The sequence below is a fragment of the Toxotes jaculatrix genome, chromosome 11 (assembly GCF_017976425.1).
Source record: "Toxotes jaculatrix isolate fToxJac2 chromosome 11, fToxJac2.pri, whole genome shotgun sequence".
NCBI lineage: Eukaryota > Metazoa > Chordata > Actinopteri > Toxotidae > Toxotes > Toxotes jaculatrix.
This window is the reverse complement of record NC_054404.1, coordinates 9,443,025-9,465,416: the sequence shown is the minus strand read 5'-3', so window position 1 is coordinate 9,465,416 and position 22,392 is coordinate 9,443,025. Positions and strand designations below refer to the sequence as shown.

The window sequence follows — 22,392 nt, the reverse complement described above, 5'->3', positions numbered from 1 at the left end:
ATAAGTTATGAGAAGGAAACTAATGTTAGGAAGTGCAGGGGTTTGTTGTTGTGGCTGTATAAGCTAAAATGTATCTTACTAGTATCCTCTATGATTAATACAGCACGGCCAGGTCAAAACCCCGCACTAACGCTGCGAATGCCACCAACCATATCCTCGCTCTTTCTGGGGCTCAAATGAGTGTGTATCGTATGTGAGAGAAAGTGTGTGTGTGTGAGGGGGTTAATAAATGTTGAATCAAACGCCGCACGAGACACTCACACTCCTTAAGGGTTGCCCATTAGCGGTGTGTGGGTGCATGGGGAGTTTATCAGTGTCTGGGTGATTTATGAAGTCAGACTCAATATCATCCACTTCACCCACACACATATGGACATACACATGTGCACACACCAACACGCATGGCCACATGCTCACACACACACCACCTTGCACGCACACACGCACGTGCGCTCATGTACTCCCTCTCCCTGAAATGGAGGCAGATATTAGGCCAAAATTAAAGGTTTCACAGAGATTAACAGTGCGGATGATGAGATCGTCTCAGCCTCTTTTAATCTAATTCCTTTTTATCTCTGAGCCAGCATGATACGGAAGTGGTACACATGGTAAAATTACAACCACAAAATAACACAGACATAATAATAACACTGCTACTAATGCTGATAAATACTAAAATACCACGAAAATGTAAAAATGGTGAAAATAAAAGGTGTGAATTATTTCAGAGAGTTTCCTTGGGTACCTAAGCAATTACATGGCCAATTACTGGCAGGATGTCTGAGGCTTTGATGCTGGACTTGTTTTTTAACATCAACTGCACAACTCTACAGATATCAGTATCTCTGGTTGCTAAATTCATAGCATTCCATAGAATTTACTTAGCCACAAGCAAAAAAGGAGGGTGCTTACAGTGCACTTCAGAGTGCGCCCAGCTTAAATGGGACCCCTTGTGGCTGTGTCACAGCTCCCTTCGTTAGGGGGCTGACTGTAGCCTGTAGTCACCACAGGCATCATTAGCCCTCTGTGAAACCACAGACTGAGTCTCATTCTTCATCTGCCTGTCTGCTGCCTCAACATCTACGCTGCGATGGTGCTCCAATGGCAGAGTAAGTGAGTCCAGCAGCACGGCAAGACAGCCACACGGAGCTGATCGGATAAGAAATTCAAAAATGCAGCAAAGTTCAAATGTATTCAGCGAGTGGGCCACTTGAATTGGTTCTGTAAAGGTTAGAGCTGAGGTTATTTTTGGAGCTTGGATTATTAGGCTACCTGGGCCGAACAGAGGAGGAATAACTATGGGCAAGTAAGGGTCACTCTGGAGCTGCACTAGACAGTGAGTAGAATGAAGAATTTAAGGGGAAAAAAAGTCTAAACTGTCAATTTTACACCAGATCATTGTGAGGAAATGTAGAAAATAAAAGTACAGGACATATTCAATTAAAGCAAGTGATTTTTCAAAACACACACCACCACATCTGCCCTCTCCATATGGTCTGTTTAAGAGTGAATAATTTATCCCAAAGGGATTTAAAGGAGTTGTGATGAAAATAAAATAACATAATAAACATTTAACTTAGAGATTAAATGTGCAGGATGAATTCAAGGTTGAAATGTTGATTTCTGTTTCCCGTTCTGTACTGCCCTCTAATGGAAAACACCACTCAGAAATAAAAGAAGGAGCTCTGACATACAGAGCTGCAGCGGGGAGAGAAGACATACAGCATAATTAATTATGATCCGAACTGAGTGAATGCTACATGAAATCAATTTTTAAATTAAATACAATTAAAATGATGAAAAGGCAGGATTTGTCAGTGTGAAATGTATTTATCTAAACGTGTCTAATGTATCATAAGTACAGTATATAATGCAGAAGACGTCTCTTCTCTAGGTAGATTATAAGGCGAGAGCAAACAATGAGATCTAAATGAAGACAAAACAAATGCTTCACTACAAAGCTTTGTAGCAGTAAAATTCAGAGCCTTTATCACTGGATGTTGAACAAAGCATTCACTTGGCAGGAAATTAAAAAACCAACGAGAGGTACAAAGACTAATTCTGCTTAGGAAAAAAAAAACAACAACAACAACAATGCAAGAGACATATTTTTAAGGGAATAATAATTCTTTAGAAAAACCATTCCAGCACTATCTGGCAAACGCAACGGAGACCCACGGGAGCATATGTTTGTAATTCCTACTGTTCTCTGTTTAAGTTATTTTTGTACATTCTAATTCTGCAACAACTCTGTATCACATTAACTATGCAGCATCTCTATTCTTAGATTTAAAAAAGGAGTATAAACTGAATATTTAGAAGTAGCTCCAGTTGTTCCACAGTGTGTGCCAAGCACGCTAAACTTTATGGCCCTGTTTTGTGTTTAAAAAAAATAAAAATAAAAAAAAAATCCTGGCCTTGTGTGTGTGTGTGTGTAGTGAATGAAGGACAGTTGGCCTCCGTCATGCTTTAGCCTTCCTTTCTCTGCCTCTCATGGGTGAGCAGCCATTGTTTGAGATGGTTGCCCTTGCCGCTCATGTACGGCCCACTCTGTCCACTGCTCGAAATGACTCGATGGCAGGGAATGAGGAGAGGAACCTGGCACACGCACAGACAGAGAGAGGAATTCAACTCTGAGGAAATAAACATGTGCAACCTTTTCAAATATTATCCAAGAACATTTTTACATGCAAACAGAGACACTTTTAAAATGCTTGTTTCTGCTTATTCCTCAAATGGACAATTATTTTTCCAATTTATACAATTCATTAAGGAGGATGCAAAACATATATTTTCAGTATACAGCTTTTAAACTTTAAAAATAAAAATTCCATGATCCATTGTCACAGAACTATGATGCTGGGGTGCAGAAATAATATTTGAATAAAAACAGATACACAATTTGGAGCTTTACAAGTCAAGTGCTTTTCATATTCACTGGTTGACATTTATTGTCACAGCAACACAACAGTTGGAGGTGTTGGCAGCAGATATGTATTATGTATGAAAGAATCTCTGTTTTACCACATAAACGGTGTGACTTAAAAGTAACCAACATGCAGAAAATATGAATCTGCACTTTTTTTGTTGTTTTTTTTTTTTTTTTTAGCTTTTTATGTTCATGCACTGCATGAAAACAAAGTGCCACACCAGAAGTGTCTGGTTTGATCCTGCACAAATCCACATTCAGGGTGATGGCTCAGTCTTTGGGTATAAATGTTTTTTACTCTTTAATAGTGTAAAGCAAAGAAGCAATCAAAAATTAATGGGCAAAAACACCAGCAGGATGAATATTCAATCGAGAGGGTGTCAACATTAAGATCTGATAACCCTGTGATCATTAAAAAGAGGAAGTCGGTGGAGCGTTTACTCTTGTTGCAGACGACTGCCAGGGGGGTCCCGAGTTCTTTGTAAACTAAATGGCTGGAGAAAGATTAAACAAGCAAGCCTAAAACACTTCGATCATTGTGAATTCAGAACAAGCAGAGTGGCAATGGTTGGAAAGAATCACAGCAATTATTTCTTTTAAAATTTTCTTAATGCTACCCTCTTTTCGCTCTCGCTGCATTGTGACCATATTTCTCCAATTTAACCGAGTTATCTTGACTTGATGGCTGCACCTCCAGCTTTTTATAGAAAAAGTTGGGCATGCAGTGCGTTTCAGTTCAAATCCATCATTAAACCCGCTCCCATATCAACAGCAATAAAACTTTCCGAGCCCCAGATTAACCTTGCAGACAGAGAAATACTGCTCAAGTATTCGGATCAATACTGTTCCCCGGGTTTGGTGGGAGAGCAGGGTACCCTCAAGGCCTTCGGATCTGCCTCTTCACTTGGGGGGAAAAGAGCACTACACCAGGCTTATCAATACTCAAATCCTGGTGAAGAAGTGCCACAGAGAGGCGAGGATCGATTGAACACACTGAGCTTTTCACAGCTGAAGCCCGAGTGGAGCAGCGCTACTGACAAGTAATTGACACTGACAATCTGACTCTGGATCTGTATCAGGAGCTGAGGGCTCAGGCTCCCAGTCTCCCTGACGAAAGAAAAGCAATGTCTGTAAAACATGAGTCTGAGAAGTATTATACAGCCATCCAGCAGCAATGCCATTGGCTAATGTAATGTATAAAGTATGTGTAGAAACTAGTGTATAGTATTAAAAACACAGAAATGCTATATTTTTTTGTATGTTTTATTTGCATTTATTCTGTGTTCTAAATTTCTTTCTGTCATTATAAATTACTTCCCTGCTTTAATCACAAAACAGCATCAGAGGGAAAACACAGCACTAAGATGAGGAAGTACACAAGATATTTCAACAGCACATATGAGGGAGAACATCTCACTGGCTGTATTTCTGTACAAGAAGTGTTCTCTGCCTCACAGAGCACACCGGTGGTGCCCACAGCACTACATGGGCAGAGCTAAACGGGCTTTGATCAAAGGGTTTGATCAAAAGAAGACACACCACTTGCCCTCTAGCCCTCCATTTTGTACACAGTGGATTCATGGGCAAAATGATGCGGGCCAGGTTTCCTACAAGAATCGGAGATTTGCAGCGAACATCTACAGTAAAGACTTGAGAGAACGGGAACAAAAGGTGTGGGCTTAAAATCGTGCTGTAGGTAGAGTTTTAGTTCTTTGCGGGAGGCGTTTATTTTGCCATCGCACATATTCGAACACACCTACAGTTTAGATTACATATACTGCATCAAGGAAGACTTTTTAAAAATCATTTTATTGGGAAACTCAGGTGGTGTACTCAACTTGTCTTTTGCAGGTAGACAAGCTCTCTTCGACATGGTGTCCCTTTTTATGTATTTTCAGCATTAGGTGATTATTTCATCATACATGTTTAACACAGATTTCAATATCTTTTCATTGTTTTCTGTACTATTATTAATTAATTCGCCATTTCATTCATTCATTTAACCTTTATCTGCAATTAGAACATGAAATACTGATGTACCTTTAAATCTACTGCAACTTATGCATGGTGGTTTCACATAATTCAAATTACATTACAAATCCAAATTGCAGGGATATTTAATTAGAGCTGCAACTGATGGTTATTTTCATTATCAATTAATCTGCTTCTTTTCTTGATTAACTGTTTGGTCTGTAAAACATCAGAAAATAGTGAAAAATGTCTGTCACTGTTTCCAAGGTGATATTTTCAATTGTCTTACTTTTTATAACTAACAGTCCAACACCACAAAGTATTGTGTTTACATTTACATAAAACAGAGAAAGGCAGCAAATCTATGTCGAGAGAATGACTGAAGCTTTTGCTTAGAAAAGTGACTCAAATTATTAATACAAAAATAGCTGCAGATCAATTTTCAGTCAGTCAACTTATTGTTGCAGCTCTATATTTAATACTGTGAGTGATGTCATGGTGGCTCCAATGCTACTTATCAAATTCCTTATTTATGACCCATATAATATTACTAATTGATTTTTGACTATAGGCAACTCTACTGTTTGTCCACTTGTCCACATACAACATATTCAAAAACCACATAAAACTAAAAATTACTTTCACTATCTGACTAGAGAAAGTATGTAAGAGAGAAAACTGTCAATCAATGTCATCCACACTCACCGGGTTCCTCCTCATGGCCCCTCCCACCGCTCGCACCGCTCTGGGGTTTCCCGCCATCTCAGCGAGGCGTTTGTATGAGACCGTCTCTCCAAACTTCACATCCTTCAGAAGTACGTGCAGCACGCGGCTGGTGAACGCGTCTTCGCCACAAAGCAGAGGACAGAGAGGAAGAGCAAGAGACAGAAAGAAGGAGTGAGCAAAAAAAAGAGTCCTTCATTTAATCTATCAAACCGAGACAGCTGCCTGACAAGAGTTTTGTACAATGTGGATTATACTCTGCAATAAACTAGTGTTTTGACTTTAAATCAAAAGTTTGAGACATCATTACATTTTGATCCACTTCACTGTTCACCCATGTGTTTGAGGTCCAGTGCTTCTTCAAAGGTGCTCTGTATGAGTCCCTTTTTTTTTTTCTTTACAATACTCATTAAACAACCAAATACACTGAAGTCCCTCAATTTGACCTTAGAACTAGTATTAGCATGCTACAGAAGCTGATGTGAGAAAATTATTTCTATGGCAGAAAAATCTAGGTTATGCTTTGAAAGGTCACAGCTAAAATTAAAAAAGTTCGCTCCTTCATTTAAAAGGATTAAGAGAGGCCAAAAAGACTGCAAATCTGCTCCAGATTTTTAATAATAATAATTTGAATGTTGCACACCATTTGTGGCAGTGGGATGACTTTGAGGTTAATCAGACCAATTTGTCCTTTTAATTGCTTTCTATTCAGAGTAGATTCATTATATCATCTTCACTTAAATGGCGGAATTCTTCAAATCATCCACAGCTTAACCGACCACATTAACGGCTTTGATTTCATTAGCACTTTAGCAGTAGCATTATCTTTTTTCTGGATTACCAGGCAGTGACTGAGAGGCATGTTTGTCTAGCTCTGATTGCTAAAGAAAAGGGGAAAGTATTTGAAGCATCTCGAAACCTTAAGACATGGATGCACTGAGACTGAGTAGAAAGCGAACAACAATTTTTTTGCACGGAGAACAAGATGAGGAACAATAGTCTCGTTATCAAGAGGGGGTGAAATTCTTCTAGTATATACATGAACTCAGTCATGAAAATTCAATTAGTGATCTCCCATTCTCTCTCATTTATATGGTCTAAGAGAGCACATGACAAGTGATCTATGAGAAATCCCTCTAAATTGGCATTGTGTGAAAACATGTCACACCCCTGTCTCTCTTCTACAGAGTGAACATCCTTTGCTCCCCAGGCTCCCTCGCTACCTTATAGTCACTCTCCGCTACACAAAGCCACGCGAACAAGGCAATTTGCCTAAACTGGGGGGAATAAGTGTAAAACCTAAAGGGGATACATTTGATTGATGCGCACCCATGTGAGTTCTTTGTCTTGAACAAGGCCCGTAGGTACTGTTTAATAATTTTTCAGGTAATAATCACACTGTCAACGAGATGACGGGCTCTTACGCAGATAGACTTAATGTTATGAGGAGATAAGATACACCCCTGAAATTTCTTTCATGCATTATTCTCCCTCATAAAGCTCGGATTTGGCCACATGATGTGCGTGGTACATATTGATATCGCTTTGTCACTGGTGGGTAGATGACAACTTGCCCAGACTATGGCTATGACAAATCCCTGTTGATGCAAACGTTATTGACAAACAACCAAAGTCAGTGTCATGCCAGCAGTCGCTGCTGAGCACTTTCGCCTACAAGCAGACCGAGCAACAAGCTACAGTGCTGTTTACACCTTTTACAAATCCTGAGCAGCTGTTTCTCCTGGAAGGTTTCACATCTCCCACAGTTCTGGACAAAAACAAGTGTCTGCGCTTTTATCTGCCGGTACAGAGGTTAAAGAACTTTGCCCTCATCAGTGTTAGTGACAGAGACTTCATGCGGGTCACTTGAGGTGACCAGCAATGATTTGGAGAGCAGTCCCCTAGCCCCATACTTCATAAAGAGCCTAATATGGTGTGTCTGGGGTCAGGACCCTCTTTAGATCGGGGTGCAGTGATGTCAATTGTTTAAATAAAAGTTGAGAGGAACCACTTACATGTTTACAGACATCCCATAATTATGTCACAGGTCATTACCTGCCATGAGGCCAGGTGATAGGGCCACTGCAGAGGCAGAGAGAAATTGACCCAGAGTAAAATCGAACAGATCTTGTGATTATGAAGATATTGACAGATATGATTGATTTGCTCATAATTTTGTTTATGAAAGCAATTTAAAAGAGAAAAAAAAAACAATAAACTGAATTCCATCAGCGCTGCTGATGATAGATTTGGAGCGATGACTTCCAGCTGACAGTCACCTCATACATGGTTGTGAGAGTAAAAAGACAATAGTGGAAATGCAGCTACCTCATTATCCTTTGTGTCTAATGGGAGGGAAGACTTTGACTCCCAGTCAAAGTGTCTCTTGAGTCTTGAGGGATCCATACTTTTGAAGGCTGACGGGGTGCTGATGATTCTCTGATTATTCGATATTCTGAAAACGTTCATTTCCCTAATTCCTCTCCACATCACAGGGGCGAGTCCTGGTGAGTGTCTCATCTCGCCCTGCGCTGTGCACAGGGGGAGGTTCAGGCTCCTGCAGGAACACAGTCATTTGGGCTTTGAAGAGCGCCCTTCCCCCCCTTTGCCTGGCCCCCTCCCCGCACACTCCCTGTGCCGCTTACCGAGACTAAGATCCTCTCGTCTGTTACATATGGATGTATAATTAATGAGATAAGAATATGCATCGTTTTAAGAACCCACGATGGTGTCTGTGCTTTTCTGAGGGGGCGAATGGGAGCGCATGCACACACACAAACATACACGTGTTCACGGAGCACGACACTTGCCATTCCTGTACTCCTGTCGACCAAACCCGTGTGTGATGTTGGGCATGACAATCAGTCAGACAGTATAGAAAACTGCACCTCGCGTCTCCTTTCATGTCACCTCTGTTTCTCAGGTATATCGTGACAGCTAATATGAAAAGTGGCTTGTTTTGTCAGAAATGTGTAAATAAACATGGCAACACTTCAAGTGAAGGTCACAACTCAATATTACATGACATGAGCTGCGAGAGCGCTGTCGCGTTCAGGTTTTCCCACAAGATAACTGAGCAAACAAAAGTTGGTTGTCACAGATTGTAATGACCTGATTAAACTTGTATTTTTTTCCCAGGCAGGCAGCGGCTGCATGACAAGATTGAGTAGGAATTTGTACAGAAAAAACGAATCCTTAATATTTGTGAATCAACAAGCAAAAAAAAAAAAAAAAAAAAAAGGAAGAAACCCTCTATTTTCCTCCCTCAAAAGACAAATACTCTTGATGCTCACATTTAACATTTTTATACTGGCATGGCCTATGGTTCTGACTACTGAGAGCAATCCAAGCCTAAACCCTGTATTTACTGAGCCCCAAAACAACAGGCGAGGGAGAGAGGTGGAACACAGCACAATCACCTATTCAGATCAGGTACTAATGAAGAATTCCATCTATCCTGAAATTTAATTAAAACCCCAAAGACTTCAGATGAGATGCGATTTGAAAGAGCCTGGGGCTGGTACACAAGCACTTGGTGGCGAAGGGAATCACACTGAAAGTTGATATCGTAATTGGTCCTGATGTATTTCTGCATTGCCTTTGCGGGAGCGTGGGACTCATAGCTGTATACAGGGTCTCGATGGAGTACCTGCTCATTGAAAATGCCATCACTCAAGCACTGCAGATCTGCATGAAATTAGAGAGCAACTACGGCCTGATTACAGGGGAAGAGAGGCACAATTGTTAAATGCATATATTAAGAGTTATTTTTTTCTTTGTAGGTGTGCTTCTGCCTTTAAATGAGCACTTCTGAAAATCTTTAAGTTAAAATGCAATGAACGTCTCAGTGTGACAAAGAAATAGCCTGTAATTGTTTTGAAAACGGAACGAGCGTGATAAGTTTATGATTCTAAAAATGAGTTGTCAGGCTGCGAGTATTGTTTGTTTCCATGAAAGGAAAAACCCCAAGGATAATTAATTCCTCATTCCTTTCCTCAGCGCCCTCAATCATTCACTCGGCAGTCACAACTACCAGTTGAAAGGACACTAATTGTCCATTTTTGGGGTGCTTTCATTTTACTCACCCTAGGTGACTGGTCAAGCCAACAATAAGCTCATTCAAACTTTACCACCATTCACATGTTCTCATTAAAAAAAAAAAAGCTTCCTGTCTGAAAATGTCAAGAGTGGAATTCGATCAGTTTCAAAGAATGTGCCAAGAATCATGGAAAAGCTTGCCAAGACTAACACGCGTGGTAAGAGCTGCCACAGATTACTGAACCAAGTTACAGCTCTGTGTTCTGTTCTCTCTCCTTCGCTCACCCACTCACTCGCTTCTCCTCTGCTCTCGCGCTCTCCCTCACTCTCTCTCTCCCTCTCTCTCTCAGCCATAAAATACTTCATTATAACACAGTGAGCCAGTGAGTGTAAGTGATGTAACTGACAATTAAGAGTGAAAGCCTGATCCCAGTCATGGCTCTGCAAATATTTATCCATGACAGACCTCCTTGCAGGGCGGGGTGGTGAAAGGCAGGGAGCGGGAGACTCCCAGTGGTCCGCGGCTCACTGAAGTACGCCTGGAGCCATTCAACGCCGCGCTGCAACTCGGGGCTCGTTTCTGCCGGGCTATCGTTGACCACACAGCTCAGAGGGGCCTCGCTGCTCCTGTGAGGGATATAAGACAGGATGGGGAGGTGAGGTGGGGATCAGAGGAGCAATCATAATACCCAATTCTTGGTTGAACAGTGCTAAAATATGTCACAAGAGTGTAATAACATGCCACGGGTGACACAGATGCAAGATGACATAATTTGCTGAGTGAAACAAAAGTTGTTAATCAAGATGTGTTTGAAATCTAAGGTTACGCACTTCGGCGTTGCTCCTGTCACTCGGCAGTGACAAATCTCAGAGTTGTGAAAGACAGAAAGACGCTTCAAGAAAACGTAAAGACAGTAATCCCGACATTTGTTGCAGCAGATATATATTTATATGAAGTGCAAGCATGTGAGAGTATGAAAGAAAACATTGTCAGGTCATGAAAAACGGCGCTAACACTTTATTTCAAACAACTTTAAGGAAGCAGAACCAGTTTTTGGTTGGAAAAAAAAAGAGTTTTCAAAAGTCTTGCAGCTGTTATGAAAAGGGAAAAAAGTTAAGAGCACAGCGTTAACAACAGTTTCAACTCTGCTTGGGTCTAGTTTATAGTTCATGACAAGAACAAATGGATTTTTTGGCCAGAGCGGTGCTGGCCAGCAAAGCACTGCACTTGGACGTGCATCTTAGCATGAGTAGATGCTTGGAGGAATTTGCCGATGGTTGAGTTGGCATCACTTAACAGCTGAATTTCTCTCCGCTGCTGACCACCCCCCAGGTCAATGCAAGCAGACTGACCCATATTTGACACTTAAAGACCCTACTGGGAAGGTCCTCTCTTAGCATGTGCATTACTGCAAAGTGGACCTCAAGCTGTGTTGTGGATCTAAAGCAGGCCGCCAATTCCATTAACTGGTGTACAGGACTTATAAATAAATAATATCACCATTTAAGTGCCCCTTTTTCAAAATTGGCTTATCCTGTATGGTATTAATAATAGACATTTACTTTGTTAAACACACAGACCGTCTCTCTCCTGCCCGTCTTAACAACACGGCCCTAAAGTGTTTTTACACTTCTGCAGGTCACAGTTTGAGCAACGTTTTATATTGGACATGTGAAGCTGAGGTTTACTGGAGTGTTATGACTGAGCAAGTCAGTTTTCAGAGAACTGCTCTGCCTGCTAGTTTGTGGCTGTGCGATGAAAATCTCCCGGGTGCCGTTTAACAGTGGGTGTAAATACAGTAAAAGGTGTAAATACTCTCATTTCTAAATAAACCACACAGCAGTTTATAGTTGAGTGGTGAAAACTCGGAAACCCACTGGCGGGTCCTGTGCTGAGACCCGCTCAAACAATGGCCATGGCTCATGGCAATCTCTGTCGGCATGGGTGAGTGCCCAGCCAGCCCCTACTTGTCATTGTCTCTCCTTTCTATCCCTCCCCTCCCCTTCCTCCCCCAGCTCTCCCTCCTCATTTCCCCCTCTCTATTTCTCTATCCTCCCACTCCAGCTCTTTTGGCTCCCCACCACCTACACCCCCCCACACACCCACCATCCCCCCACCTCTCTTTCTCTCAGCAAGGATCTTCAGGCCACTGTTCCCTCTCTACACCCCACCACCCCCCCTCCGCCCCCCACCCAAACCTCAACCCCTCCGCCCCCAACGTGCCTCCTCCTCCCACCACCACCACCACCACCTCTTCTACCCCTCCACACCCCCTCTTTCTCTCTGAGAGGATGTTCCAGCCGCTGCACACTGACAGCTCAGGGATATTGTGTGTGGAAATGTTCCTGTTGGACCCGCAGGCCCTTACAATCTACCGGACAAAGGCTAGAGCACCTTTGCTTAAGGCTTGGCACCTTTGACCTCCAGCTCACACTTCAGACTTGTCACCGTGGCTAATTTTCCTCTCCCCTCAGCCCTCCGATATGGATGTGCCTGCTTTTAAGGTGTTTTGAGTGATACAACATTGACAGTAGTAAAAGTTAATGCAATGCAGTACATGTTATGGCTGGTAAACAACACCAAAATAAATAAATAAAAGTGGAACAACATCAGTCGAGCTGAAGTCTGTCACCTCTAGGTGCGATGGGGGATTGTTTTTAAAGAGCATGTGGGCAGTGGAGATGTAGCTCCTGCACTGGCAACATTTCCAGTTGCTTCAGGCTTCAGTGAATCACAAATCAAGCAGCATCATATGATCTTTACAGAGTCCAGACTGGCATATTAGAAACTGTGCCCTTCAAATGAGAGATTAGAGATGTGTAATAAATGTGGGGCTAATTACAAAGAAACTCTCAAAGGAAGAGCGATCTTCATGTTGTCTTAAAGTAACTGCCATCCCCTGTATAAAAGCTACGAATTATAATTAGCTGTGATTATAAACAGTATTTCACTATCTATGTTTAACAAGTATGTTTAACTTTGAACAAACAATTCAAATTCGGTTAAAGAAAAATTGTTATTTGTTATCTTCTGACAAGTTAAAATCATATTTTTTTTTCAGTGTCCTTCTGGCGTTTACTATTTCATCACAGGTAAGGAAATAAGAAACTAATTCCAAACTAGCCAGGACCTGCTGCACTAAAAAGAATATTTCCCTTGATAGAAGATTGTGATTTGAGAAAATTTCTAATATTGTGCTCCTGTCACAATCAATTTCCAATTACCATAAATCATTGCTGCATAAAGTGGGAGTCATTTGGAGTCCTACCTATTTTCCAACTCTAATATAAAGAATGAATTGAGCATTTATATAATGTTGGAGGTTATTTCATTCAACCTGGAGGAAACAATCAAAGGAGACAAAGGAAAAAAAAAGAATAGCTGACATTAAATTTGTCAATTTCCTTTAGCATATTCTGTATCTCTAGTTGCACAAGACTTCAGTAAGACTTTTTCTATCAGCTGCAGACGTAAGAATGAAACAGGTTAACCACAGGATCTAATTGAAAGGAATCTGGCGAAGGGTGTAATGGTGTATTGCACAAAAAGGGGAAAAACTCAGAACTCATGCCTCCATCCTGTGAAGCGTGATGGCGCTCATCCTGACTCGATCGGCTGTCACTTTTGACACAGCCTGCCAGAGTTCTCCTTCACCGATCATGGGTAACATGGCGGGTCAGAGGATGAAATAGAAAAGGCCAAGAGCAGTCCAATATTTTCCTCAGCCTTATAGCTTCAGATACTTAACTCACAGACGTCAAAGACTCAAGAGAGCATGAAAAAAGCCTAAAATGACTGTCTAAAAAGGGAAAAAAATACAGCATGTCTCTATGAATGTCAAGATCCTGATGGTCTCTGAGCCAAAGGCTGTGATACAATTGTAAGCCACTTGCTCAATGCAGCTCGTTCAACCATTTGAAGATCATTCAGATGCCTATCTAGCTACTGCAGCACTAAAGTCGAGAGCTTTTGGAGTGGTAAGCTGCAAGGAATGTTTCTTATTCTGTTGCGGGGCACACGTTTTGTGCTCCGCTGTTTCAAAATAAAAACAACTGGGCCGGATAAACTGCTCTCTAGATATCCAACAACTCTTATTAGCGAATGTCCACCAAAGAGGCCGCAACACTCAATCCAATACATAAAGGTGGTGGTAGAATACTGCAGAGTAGGCAACAAAGCACACAACAATTAGGTCTTCTCCCAACTGGCTAGCCACAGGAGTCAGTGAAGGCATGTATTACCAGAGCCTTAACTCTTACTCCATTATGTAGTGTATCCACACCCCGACGCAGCAATGTTTATCTACAACAGACTACTGAGCAGTTTCAAATAGCGTTTTTAGCCTCTATTCTCAAGTGCCACAGTAAGAGATTCCAATTACCCGAATGGTAAGGAGGCAGTGAGGGAGGCATAAAGTACATTAGGGATCCCCTGTAACTGCAGGGACCTTTTAGAGCCTCAACTGAAGAGGGCCAAGAGACTGGGGGGACAGTGACCCTGCATGGATAGCCTCTGTCAAAATTTGACCACGTCAAGCACAAAGGCATTATGGGAATCCAGTGTCACCAAGTCCTAATTACTGTCTGTGTTCTGAGCAAATTACTGCCTTGTTCCTCTGATTAGCGAGGAGGCTAATCTTCACCTGTGTACGCCAGCACTGCTGAGGGCCCTTGAGTGTTAGCGCTTCGTCTTCTGTAATTTATTTTTAAATCAGTGCCCGCTCCCAGGAGTTTTGAGTGTTTTGTTGTGAACCGCTTACCATGATCCCCACCACCGCCCCCTCACCCCTAAATCCTTGACTAAATCCTTGTTTGGTGCCGCAGGAAGATAAGCAAGAACAACACTTGGGCATAATTGACTCGTACTCCTCTCCAAGATGTCAGAGCGGAATCATCTTTCTGCATATTGCGTTAGTATGTCACACACTGTACACTTCTGCATGTTGCAGATATAGAATCCAATCAAGTTCTAAAACAAACTAGCACAACCCTCATGCTGGAAAAACTTCCCGGTCGACAACAGGGGGAAAGAAAAAAAAAAAAAAAACAACAACAAAACAACAACAACTGCAGGAGCTGCTTTTGGCTGCAGTGAGAGGTAACTCTCGCTCAGCTCCCGTCCTCACCCTGGAGGGTCTGCTTTCGAAACCACAACATTTGCAGATTTTCATCTGAGTGAATGTCAGTGTCTCGTCTGCATGGGCGGTTTACAGGTAGTGTGTTACACAGGTGTTGGTTTACACAGGAAATGGCACATGCAGCCTGATTGGGATAGTCCCGAGAGACGGAGGCATAAACATAGAGCACAGATGGGTCCAAGGGCCAGTGGGAGCAGCACCTTAATGAATACGCAGCTGAGTACTACACTTCACAACATGCAAAACAATATTCTAAGGCCGCAGTAAAAAATAGAACAAAAATCAACTGAATATCATTACACAATGAATTATTCATACCATTTCTAAAGGGACTACGTCAAAACGTCTCCTCCCTGCTTTATTGATGATTTCATTCAATATCTCAGCAGATCACTGTTTGTATGACAAAGCATTTTAGCTACAAATGTAAGCAGTTTCTTCAGCACACAGTTGTGTCTATACATCTAGAAAAATAGTAATTTACATTGATTAAAATTATATGTTAGACTAAATATAACAGCCCCAGAGAGAGAGAGAGAGAAAGAGGAAGAAAGAGAGATAGGAAAAGAGAGAGAAATTGTAGTGGTGGAAAAAAAAATAAGTTGTTGCTATGTTTCCTGGTGTGTGAGCACATCATGTAAACAGGCCCCAAACTGGGAACACATTTACCATACTGCTATTCAGTGTGAACCAGGACATTGATTCACAACACTACATGAGTGTGAGAAAAACGATAAATGCATCACCTCAGATATTTCACACTAGCGTTGGTAGTGTGTAAAAGCTGTTGTGACAGCTTGGGTATTAGGGCTAGATAGACAGAAAATGTCTGGCTGCTTATGAATGCCAATGTGACTGGGGTGACAGGTTTGACACAAAAACACTCCACCTCAGAACAATTAGGCGGTTCTCAGGCCCCATCCAGTGTTGTCAGTGATAATGGAAAGCTGTGAGGATAACTGGTGATAAATAGACTTTAACACCCTCCTCCTTAAGAGCAATGCAGTCCTGCAGTCCTCTCATATGCTTAACTAATCATGACCATGGCTAGCAAATTCATACAAAAGACTAATTACTGTTGTACTTCACTTCAGTCTCAAAGGCCTCTTATATAAGGACTTGGGGGTTCTCTTGCCTCTTTTCTCCTTTTGATGGGTATTTTTTTTACAAGTAGGCCTCATGCTAGACAAAAGCGTTTAAAAATTGGTGATTGCTTTCATCCGCTTTAATTACATTCAGAAATGGCATTTCTGCCACATAATACACCCCTATTGTTTCAGAATTATCTGGCTTGGGGAGTAAAATCTACAATATTTGACGATGCTCCCGAGCTAAATCGCCTCTTGAAATTGAAATATGCTGCTGAAATACAAAATAAAAAGCCAGCCTTTGCTGCTGATATACTGGAAGCTCCTTGGCTTTCTGCAGAATGCTATTATTATGCATATCCAGGTAGAAAGTTAATTAACCCAAAGCTTAAGCTAATTATGGTAGCAGAATGCTATCAACCAAACGCTTTCAGTCAGACAGCTGTCCAGAATTTCATTTGCTAATCATTTGTCTTTTGCCGGAGCATATGGTACATTTCCCCGCTATCACAGCAACAACAAACAGATGAAAATCATTAACTAAAAACAATGTGCAATGTGAAAAATCAGACACAGATTTATAAGGCTTTGTGTCAGAGAAAAAGGCGGATTTATGGCCTGGGAAATATAATGATAATTTTTGGTTTTAGCCACTTAGGATTTTAAGGAGATCATGTGACTCAAGTGTGCTGGGAATTCAGATGCACAAATATATTGTTTATATCTATATGCAAATGAGACAGAATGTTTATCCGTGTAAAATTAATTACAATTTTCTATAGGAGCATATGCAAAGAGCCTGTTCTTAACAATTTTTAGCTTCTAGCACATTTTGTGCCTGTTTTTTTTTTTTTTTCCAAAACAATATTTTTATGTTGTTAAAAGTAGAAATCCCTCAGCTCAGAATTAAATCAATTATTTTCCAAGAAATGCTTCATGCATTATTTTTTTTTTCTTTTCATAAAAACACATCATACTGGCTGTTAAAGGGTGATTGATATCAGCATTGCCTTGCGACATTATCAGGCAATAAAGGCTACTCAGGTTCTAATGCAACATGTCATACACAGGCTCCTGTAGTACATTTCTATTGAGGACCTCACAAGCTAAATTGCTTTTTTCCTGCTCCCCCACATCTCAGCCAGCTTGACAGACAAATTGATCAAAGCATTGTAAAATAATATGCTCACAAAATGTCTCGGGGCAGGAGTCCAGCCCTTTTTTCATTTTTCACCCTAATAAAAAAGTGCTCTATGATTTCCTCTGTATTATGTGTCTGTGCTCTGTGTGAAAGAGGCAAGAAGCATCATATTTCAGATAATAGTAATCTCCTGTAAACAAAATGCGTATCATTTTTCTGTGAACGCTGAGGCCATGCTAAAAACTAAAGGGGGGAAAAGCTGGTTAACAGGGAGGCTGGTGCGTAGGGCCCCAACAGGGGTTGTTGAGATGTAATGAATTTGTTCATCTGATGGTGCCTTCAGGGCTGTCGTTAGACTGGCAGAGGAGGTTGATTTCAGGAAATGTTCCTAAGATCAGTTAGGAAGCAAAAGGGGCTTGAGACGTTTCTATTAGAAAGAGCTGACGGTCATGGTGTGTAAGCAATACTTCAAGGGCGTTTATGTAGCTATAATGGCATTTATCAATAACTATCTATCAATGCCACAAATGCTTTTTGTTGCTGCTTTCGCTGTTCAACACCCACCAATGGTGAATTCTCAAAAACAAACAAGGTCATATAAGCCGTCAAAGCTTCGACTCGCTCACAAATATCTGCTGTACGTCTCCCTCTATGTTATGCATGGACGTTATCTATTTCCCTTATCCAAAATATGCTCTTAGATATCATTTATCACACTGACTTCCTAAGCCTGTACCACACCACATCCAAAGCTGGAAAGAGCCTTGTTTAGTATGTCATAAATAAATCAATGGAAATGGCTGATCTGAACTATTACTGCTACAGGCAGGCTTTTGTGAGATCTACATGTAAAGCCGGTTGCAAAGATAAGCCCATATTCTGTCACTTTATCTCGCCTCCCTTAATGCCTGTTTACACTGCGTTACTCCATATATCTGAGGTGGCTCTGGTTCCCCTGTCCTGTGACAATAACATTGTATTCAACTGGTCGTGATAAAATCTAAACATCTGGTTTAGTGACTTCTTGCTCACACCTTCGAGAACATACAGACAGCAAAGTGATCGAAGCTTCATTTATGACCGACATAGCAAATGATATTAAACTGAGAAATGATCTAGTGATGCGAATCATTAAATTCATTTGCATATTCCTACTGAACCTGAACACACAAATTAAACCCTGTTCACAAGGAGACGGAGAAAGGTGCTTGCGCATGGTTACAGGACATCTTCCATAATCAAAATTCCATATTATTAATTTTCTCACTTCAACTCATTAACAACAAGTGGAATGTTTTTACTGCTTGATGAATTTTAGGAAATAGCAGACAGTCGAGAAGGAAACACATGTTGAGGTATAATATACAAGGTCATTAATGGGTTTCCATAAATTAGAATTTCAACATACATTTTCAAAAGGATAACCTCCTATCCGGGTGCATTTGAAAATGGTTTAATTTCCCAAACCATTCAAGTTTGTCAAATGCGAATCTGCGATACATGGATATTTAATTTCAATCTAATCAAAACTAATCTGAGATGTAGGATGTGGACCTGTAAAAATAAGGAATAAGTACTTATTAACGTTGAGTTTAATCAGTTTCAATCGCTTCAGTAAGACTGTCAACATTTTAACAATTTTGAGGGATGGGTAGGGCATGAAATGCAATCACATATTACATTTCTGAGTGTCGGTTGACACTCAGAACTACTGCATTCAACTTGGAGGAAACATAAATAAACAGGAGTGAACAGTCCATGCTCCCCATGGCCTTTGCTGACCCTACAGACATCAGCTCTAATCAACTCCCTGGTGGGTAATAAACAAGTTATTTTTCTGAAATTTCAAATATACTGCAGGAAGAATCACAACCACATGCCATCAGAAATCTAATTTCAAGCCCAACTGTATTCTAGTGCCCCTCATATTTCTAGTGCCTGCTCATATTTGCCCAACTTTCTCCAGGATATTTCTTGTGGGATCTACAAAAATGCCCTGCTTCCAATGAGGAATAGTGGCACTCCATCACAGGAGTGGATTCTGTCTGCCTGTAAATTTCACACCTTTGTTTATCACGTCACCAGCCCGGCTGTTGTACAGTACCTTTCAGCAGGTGCGACATCCATTAGGATCTGGATGGTGTGCACACCATTCTCACATCCACTGACTTGGATCGTCCCCAGGGGGCTCAGCAATGAGATGGTCTTCTGAGTGCACTGGCTCTCCCTCTGCTTCTTCATCTCGCTGCCCTGCTAAGGAAGCACAAATTACACTGCGTTCATTGACATATTCATGTGGCAAGTTTCACAATTTCCCACACATATTTGCATTGAATGATCTATTGAAAACCTAGTGGGCCACCAACGGATGATGACTTACATATCTGAACACCTAGCCTCCAAACAATGTCATGATGTGACTTGATCCCTACATTACTATCCAATATTTCTTTTGTGCATGGAAAAGAATACGCCTATCTAACCAATAAATCGCCCATTTTTTTCCCTCTTTCTGTTCTATATATCACATAAATGAGAAAAACAATGCAGTCTGTTCCCTTGTCTGGTGGGGGATTCCCAAGATAGCTCGACATTATTTTCAATCCGTCATTTTTGGTTGATGGCCGGGATGTTTTTCTAGCATTAAATTTGTTCCTTAGGGTGCAACTCCGATGGGATTCTGGTTTCCAGCCCTTAACAACAGCAAAAACGTGCAGCTTTTCTGACGACTGAGATGGATACTGGCAATAACCAGACAGCAGTTCCTTTTTTATTTTTACTTTGAGGGAAGGAGAGATGATTGACTATGTTATATGTGAGTTTTTGAGAGATGGGGGTTATAATAAATAAAGGTCACATTGATTGTAAGAGTTTCAACCAAGGAAACCTTTCCTTCCTGGAACCTTGATCTGAAAAGTGTCTACAGGGTCCAAATACAACATCACTCTTTTTTTTAAATTCTTAATAGTGCTTGTAATCCACATTTATGAATTTTAACCCAATATTGAGACAAATGCAGAGCTACAACTAAACATTATTTTTATGATTAATTAATCTGCAGATTGTTTTCTCGATTTATTGTTTAATTCTTTACTGCATAAAATACCAGAAAATGTTCATCAAAGATTCCTGGACTCCAAGATGATCTTTTCAAATAGGTGGTTATGTCAACACATATTCCGTTTACAGTGATTTAAAGCAGAGAAGTAGCAAATTAATACTTTAATTTGATGAGCTGTAACCAGGGAATGACTGAAATTTTTGCTCAAGTGACTCAAATGAATAGTCACTTATCAAAATAGTAGCCAATTTTCTGTCCATTGACTAAACAATTCAATGGCTATTTGTTGCAGCTCTTGTAAATCAACAGACTAAGCACTTTCTGGTGGAGAATTTCCTATCCAATAATGACATTTTATGTGTAAAAGATTTTTTTTTCATCAGTAGATCAACAAAATAAAAACTTGAGAAAGAAAGTGAAAATGTATTTCAAACTTTTAACACTGAATAGATGTAGTCCTGCAGACAAGGTACAGCATCAATCACCAAAATCAAACTACAGCTGAAACAATTAATCAGTGAATCGCAATCTGCAACTATTCTGATAATAAATCATTAAGTTCACATATTTTTTTCTAGGAAAACATTCCCTAGTTCCAGCTTCAAAAATGTGAGGATTTGTTGTCATTGTCTCATGTGATATTATTTTGGACTATTAGTCAGCCCAACATATGTATAAATAAATACATTTTTAAAAAAGCAATTTGAAGATGTCACCTTGGGCTCTGAGAAATTGTAATGAACATTTATATACATATATATTTTCTTATATTTTACATACTAAACAATAATTAAGACAATCATTAGCTGCAGACCTTACACAAACAATGTATACAAATAATAATGCTCCACTGCTCAATGTAGCCTTAATTTAAGAATAGACATATTAATCTATATTTATTTTGTGGATTAAACAAAGGTTATGTGATTTTTAAAAAAAAAAAAAGTTGTCATGCATTTACAGTTTTTCATTTAGACTTTCAGTTACCCCCACCACCAACTCTTCACACACACACCACCACCACCACCACCACCACATCTGTCATGGTATGCGATCACAAATGCGTCTCCTTCAACTTTATTGTTTCTAGTCTTGCTGCTCTCTCGCTGTATTCTTCGGGGGTTTGCCTGAACTGACAATAAAGGCGAGAAATTTCTGAGCCAAACAATGGTACAGTGCACTTTGGATAAGCGGTGAACACACTGTCTGCCATTTAGCAAACTGGTAATAGACTCATAGATAGAATAATGGACTTTGGCAATAATGGCCTTGGCTAATAGTCTTCGCTGATTAAAAATAATGCTATCATGTTTGTTTTGCGCCGTTTTCGGTGCAGCAGACTAGTCTAAGTGACTACTTGACTACTTGAATGTTTACCTAGCTCTTCACGGTGAGGAACAACAAACAATAAGCAGCTTGTGTTGTTAAAAATCACTGGCAGCATGCTCATGCTCGTCAATCATCTGACTCGTTTCTCATTAGACTAGTTTCTGGTCAAACCTGCGTGATTAATGGAGTCGAAAGAGCAATGTGACTGCGCAGGTGTGACAATGCAACATGTGTCCCTTATTGTGATAGTTTAGATGAAGAAAATTCATGCCGAAAGGCAGACAAACACCACCGCAATTCGCGTAGCGTGTAACTACGTTAAAATAGTTAAAATTGTGTTTTAATATCAGGTGTGGACTTTAAATTACGAAAAGTTCAGCAAGAGTTCCTATCTGAAGGCCCACACTAACTTTCTCAGAAGATAGCCCTCGGTAATTTAAGATGACACGGATAATTTCTGAACTGCAGATTATGACAAGCTTCGTTACAGGAAGTTAAACACCATAAATTAGCCCTGTAGCTTACAATAAAGCCTTCTGAATCCATATGGCGTCTGTGCGATGCTCTCTTTTCCTAAACAAATGTGGCAGAAAGTCTCTTCCTGTTTCAACACGCAGCGTTGTCGAGCCGGCCAATCACAAGAGGGAAAAGTCCGGTCTCGCTCTCTAATTGGTCGGTATAAAGTCTCCGCCCCTCCCCCTACCAGGGACAGACACGGAAAGCTCGTCTAATAGGTCTCAAGTTGGGATTTGGGGTCCTTCAGGGGGTCCCCAGTACACCGAAGTCTAGTAATGGTAGTGATTTAGATATTTGATTTACTTGATATTTTTTACAGCAGGAAAAATATGATAATGCATATTTAAGCATTAATTTCAAACACCGTTATTTTTCCACTTATAGCTGAGACATTAATCCAACTCTGTATCTTCACCGACAGCTTCTCAGCAAGGACTTTAGGGTCCCAGGCATAATGT

The 22,392-nt window shown here is 40.6% G+C and overlaps 1 protein-coding gene across 2 annotated transcripts; it reads right to left on the bottom strand.

Moving 5' to 3' along the window:
* Window positions 1–538: 538 nt before the first annotated feature.
* mgmt (O-6-methylguanine-DNA methyltransferase) lies at window positions 539–22,051 on the bottom strand. Of its 2 annotated transcripts, none has more exons than XM_041050445.1 (5): window positions 21,944–22,051; window positions 19,133–19,281; window positions 10,128–10,288; window positions 5,606–5,745; window positions 539–2,598 (listed from the first exon to the last, which is right to left on the bottom strand). In XM_041050445.1, exons 1-5 carry the CDS (start codon window positions 21,962–21,964, stop codon window positions 2,470–2,472), a joined length of 600 nt encoding a protein of 199 aa, XP_040906379.1. In that variant the 5' UTR covers window positions 21,965–22,051; the 3' UTR covers window positions 539–2,469. The 2 variants fall into 2 exon arrangements, with proteins under 2 accessions (XP_040906379.1, XP_040906380.1); XM_041050446.1 differs by having other exon boundaries at window positions 19,133–19,278; window positions 21,944–22,025.
* Between the last annotated feature and the right edge of the window lie 341 nt (window positions 22,052–22,392).